The sequence below is a fragment of the Sphaeroforma arctica genome, assembly GCF_001186125.1.
Source record: "Sphaeroforma arctica JP610 unplaced genomic scaffold supercont1.162, whole genome shotgun sequence".
In the NCBI taxonomy this organism is placed as follows: Eukaryota; class Ichthyosporea; order Ichthyophonida; genus Sphaeroforma; species Sphaeroforma arctica.
Genome location: NW_014040396.1, coordinates 84,167 through 89,128, shown reverse-complemented (window position 1 = coordinate 89,128; position 4,962 = coordinate 84,167). Strand labels below are relative to the sequence as shown.

At 39.3% G+C, this 4,962-nt stretch overlaps 1 protein-coding gene across 1 annotated transcript in view; it reads left to right on the top strand.

Moving 5' to 3' along the window:
• Positions 1-4,962, top strand: part of SARC_03255 (hypothetical protein) — a 16,923-nt gene that overhangs the window by 1,566 nt on the left and 10,395 nt on the right. Inside the window, exons 2-4 of the mRNA XM_014302956.1 lie at positions 583-1,735; positions 2,457-2,756; positions 4,757-4,874. Coding sequence (XP_014158431.1) covers positions 583-1,735; positions 2,457-2,756; positions 4,757-4,874 — 1,571 coding nt within the window. The remainder of the gene's footprint in view (positions 1-582; positions 1,736-2,456; positions 2,757-4,756; positions 4,875-4,962) is intronic.

Below are 4,962 nucleotides of genomic sequence, written 5' to 3'. Positions count from 1 at the left end.
TATATATGTGTGTGTGTATGTGTGTGTGTGTTTTGTGTATCTGTATTTATATGCATGCATTCTCATATATATATATATATATACATTCGGACAGTCCAAGAAGTAGACTGCTTTACCGAATATTAAACCATAGCTACAAATAAATTGAATTCATGGTAATGATTCGTTAAAAAAAAAGAGAGCTCTTCCCAGGGCTCCAGCTGACGTCGCGATGTATGTATGAATGTCGAGATATATAGTTATATGTTTCTTTTTCTGTGTCTTTGTGTCTGCTGCTTCTGGCTGTGTTGTACATGTGCAATACATACCTGCATGTATGTATATATATATATATATAGAGAAGAACAAATGCATATATATAAATACATATATATATATATTTAATTCTCGTTACGTGAACCTATTTTCTCTCACATGTCTGTGTCTTTACGAAGCCTATTAAATATTAATATTTGAAATATTCAGAATCGTGCTTCTGAGTTCATATCTATGTTACATATGAAACATAATTTTCGGCAACAATTGATCAATCTATACAAATCCGCCCTATTTTTTTGTATCCCAAATTTCAATCCGTTCCAGATTGTACGACCGGAATGAACACTCCCACCCAGCAGGGAGTGCCGCTGGCCGATAGTACAGCTACAACTGTTGCTGTGAAGGGGCTCTCCAGCTCTTCCCCTGACTCAGCCATCGCCTATCAAGCACCTTCAGACCGCACAGATAAACACATTCACGCCGACAAAGACCAGTCGCCAGACCCAGTCACTACATCGCAACAAAAGGCACCGGACGGCGAAGTCACAGGCGATCTGAGTGGACAAGTGAACAAGTCACCCACTGGCCATGCGGAGAGCAGCGCTGTTGAGCAGAGCGCGTGGGTGTGTGTGGGGGGGCGTAAGGTACACGCACGTGACGCGAAATGCAACGGAGTACGCGCACATGACGCGGAAGGCACAGCCGTGCCCACGCCTGAAGTGAAAGACAGCGAAGCAGCACACGCCGACGCTGAGAAGGACTCACCCAGCAACAACCAGCCACACACCTCGCCACAGGCACAGGCACAGGCACACCAGGTGTATAGGGGACAGGGTGAGACGACTGGGCCGACGGAGATCCAGACACAGGCATTGAGATGCGCTGCCCTATCAGCTGAGGGGCGTTCTAGTGAAGCGGAGACGACCCAGAATGGCGGAAGCATGACGCGAGAGAAGGAAAGTGAGAGTGAGAGCGAGGGTAAGGCGAAACGTCTGAGTCTGACAGGGCCGCTCAACCCCAACGCTAAAGAGTTCTCAGGCGCAACAAGGTTCATGTCGTCAGGGAAGGATGGACAGGGATGTGCTACAGCAACGGCTGATAATAATGCCATAGCAACGGCTGATAATAATGCCATAGCAACGGCTGATGATAGTGCCATAGCAACGGATGATAATAATGCCACAGATGTCATCGATGTGGATACGATCGATTGTGAGACCACGACCGCCGCACACAACCTGATCAGTGAAGTGACGGGACATGCTGGGTATAACAAACCATCAGCCAAACAGTCAGACTCTCAGGACATGCCCCACAAACCACCAACAGGCCATAACAGCCACCACAACCCCAGCCACAGCCACAGCCACAAGAAGGAGAAGGGTGCACGTGGTGGTAGGGGAGGCCATCGAGGCCAACAGGCCAATGCGAACGGCCATACGAAACAGAGTAAAGGCAGGCATGGAGGGGGAGGAGGGTATGTGCTTGTATCAATATGTATGTATATATATATATATATATAGCCAGGGAGAGGTTATGTGCAAGTGTGTGTAAGTATGTATAGTTACAGGCGCAACCTCCTGTGTCTGTCCGCAGATCTGTCCGCGTGTCCATTTCTATGGCATATTCAATCTTTCGACCTCTGTACGCAGTTATATATATATATATATATATATATGTGTGTGTGTGTGTACATACATATATGTATGTATGTATGTATGTATGTATGTGTATATATTATATATATATATCTATATATCTATATATATTTATAGGTAGTCATATATATGTATATATTTATGTATGTCTACGTATGTATGTATGTATGTATGAATGTATGTTTACATGTCTGTATGTATTTTTGTATGTATTTATGTATGTATGTATTTATGTATGTATGTTTACATGCATCTATGTACGTATGTATGTATTTATATATTTATCTGTGTATTTATGTATTTTTGTGTGTATGTATGTATTTGTATATGTATGTATGTATGTATGTATGTATGTTTTTATGTATTTATTTGTGTATGTATGTATGTATGTATATATGTATCTACGTAAATATATATAAATATCGATATTGAGTTGTCATTCTACTTTATACTTGTATTCCGGACCATCATATATGCTCTGCATATGTACCATACTAAAATTACCGGGTACTAAACTGTGCTTGCTACTTTCATCCGCAGAGGGTCTTACCGAGATAAGGAACAGTATCAACGGCGGTCACATTTCCGTTTAACCGACGAATCCAATGACGACCTTGGACAGTATGGTGATGATGTCATTCTGGATACTTTCGACGGTAACCATGGCAACCAGACCAACAGGAAGGGCTTGGCCAATCAGATGTCGCTGAATCACCTGCTCCGGTTCTCGTACGGCGATGTGCCGAACGCGCGGGCGGGTAGATACGGACGAAGGCAACAGAACAGTACACACTCCGAGAAAAACGCAGTGTTCAAGAAGGGACAGTACATGCAGGCCAAGTATGTATGTGTGTACATGCAGGCCAAGTATGTGTGTGTGACATGCAGGCCAAGTATGTATGTGTGTACATGCAGGTCAAGTATGTATGTGTGTACATGCAGGCAAAGTATGTATGTGTGTACATGCAGGCCAAGTATGTGTGTGTGTACATGCAGGCCAAGTATGTATGTGTGTACATGCAGGCCAAGTATGTATGTGTGGATATGCAGGCCAAGTATGTGTGCGTGCGTGTTGGGTGTTGTGTTGTTTCAGCGCATTTACGTATATGTAGTACCACAGAGTATGAACGTATGAAATATGTGTGTGCTTCTGTTTCGCATATTCATATGTGGGTGTGTGCGTGTGTTGGCTCATGTATTGTTATCTATATCGTATGTGTGTGCTTCAGTTTCACCTATTCATATGTGGGGATGTGCGTGTGTTGGCTTATGTATTGTATTTATATCGTATGTGTGTGCATGTACATCTGCCATACAGATTGTGGCCATCGGGTGTTATAAGTCCGTTGCGTTAACGTACGTCGCTTGTATGTCCACATTCAGCCTAAGCTCGCCTGAGTGTCTACTTCTTATCTGTGCACGCATGTCTGGGCATGAGCCCAAACAACTCTAGTGAGTCAGGCTGAACGTACGCGTACACTCCCTTGCCATGGTAGCTCACATACTCTTCATATTCCAATACAAGTGTATCTAGTTAAGTCTGAATACAGGTGTATATAGTTAAGTCTTAATACAAGTGTATGTAGTTAGCTAAGTCTAAATACAAGTGTATCTAGTTAAGTCTAAACAAGTGTATGTAGTTAAGTCTATATACAAGTATATGTAGTTAAGTCTAAATACAAGTGTATCTAGTTAAGTCTAAATACAAGTGTATGTAATTAAGTCTAAATACAAGTGTATGTAGTTAAGTCTGAATACAAGTGTATATAGTTAAGTCTTCATACAAGTGTATGTAGTTAGTTAAGTCTAAATACAAGTGTATGTAGTTAAGTCTAAACAAGTGTATGTAGTTAAGTCTATATACAAGTGTATGTAGTTAAGTCTAAATACAAGTGTATGTAGCTAAGTCTAAATACAAGTGTATGTAGTTAAGTCTAAATACAAGTGTATGTAGTTAAGTCTAAATACAAGTGTATGTAGCTAAGTCTAAATACAAGTGTATGTAGTTTAAGTCTAAATACAAGTGTATGTAGTTAAGTCTAAATAAAAGTGTATTTAATTAAGTCTAAATGCAAGTGTATGTAGTTAAGTCTAAATACAATTGTATGTAGTTAAGTCTAAATACAAGTGTATGTAGTTAAGTCTGAATACAAGTGTATATAGTTAAGTCTTAATACAAGTGTATGTAGTCAGTTAAGTCTATATACAAGTGTATGTAGTTAAGTCTAAACAAGTGTATGTAGTTAAGTCTATATACAAGTATATGTAGTTAAGTCTAAATACAAGTGTATGTAGCTAAGTCTAAATACAAGTGTATGTAGTTAAGTCTAAATACAAGTGTATGTAGTTAAGTCTAAATACAAGTGTATGTAGCTAAGTCTAAATACAAGTGTATGTAGTTAAGTCTAAATAAAAGTGTATTTAATTAAGTCTAAATGCAAGTGTATGTAGTTAAGTCTAAATACAATTGTATGTAGTTAAGTCTAAATACAAGTGTATGTAGTTAAGTCTGAATACAAGTGTATGTAGTTAATTCTATTTACAAGTGTAAGTAGTTAAGCCTATATACAACTATATGTAGTTAAGTCTAAATACAAGTGTATGTAGTTAAGTCTATTTACAAGTGTAAGTAGTTAAGCCTGTATACAACTATATGTAGTTAAGTCTAAATACAAGTGTATGTAGTTAAGTCTATTTACAAGTGTAAATAGTTGTCTATATACAAGTGCATGTAGCTAAGTCTAAATACAAGTTTATGTAGTTAAGTCTATATACAAGTGTAAGTAGTTAAGTCTATATACTTGTGTATGTAGTTAAATTCTTATGAATTCTATCCACAGCTGTCAGTTTGTGCTGCGCGATTCCTGTGGTGTCCTCAATCAACATCTGCGCAACCCGGATAAGGAAGTGGACTGGCGAAATGTCGAAGAGGTGCGGATGTTCTTCACGGCCAGTGAGGTAAGTGTGCCAAATGGCATGAGACTGGATATATATATATATATATATATATATATAGTGTATGCACGACCTAATAGTACGTACTAGT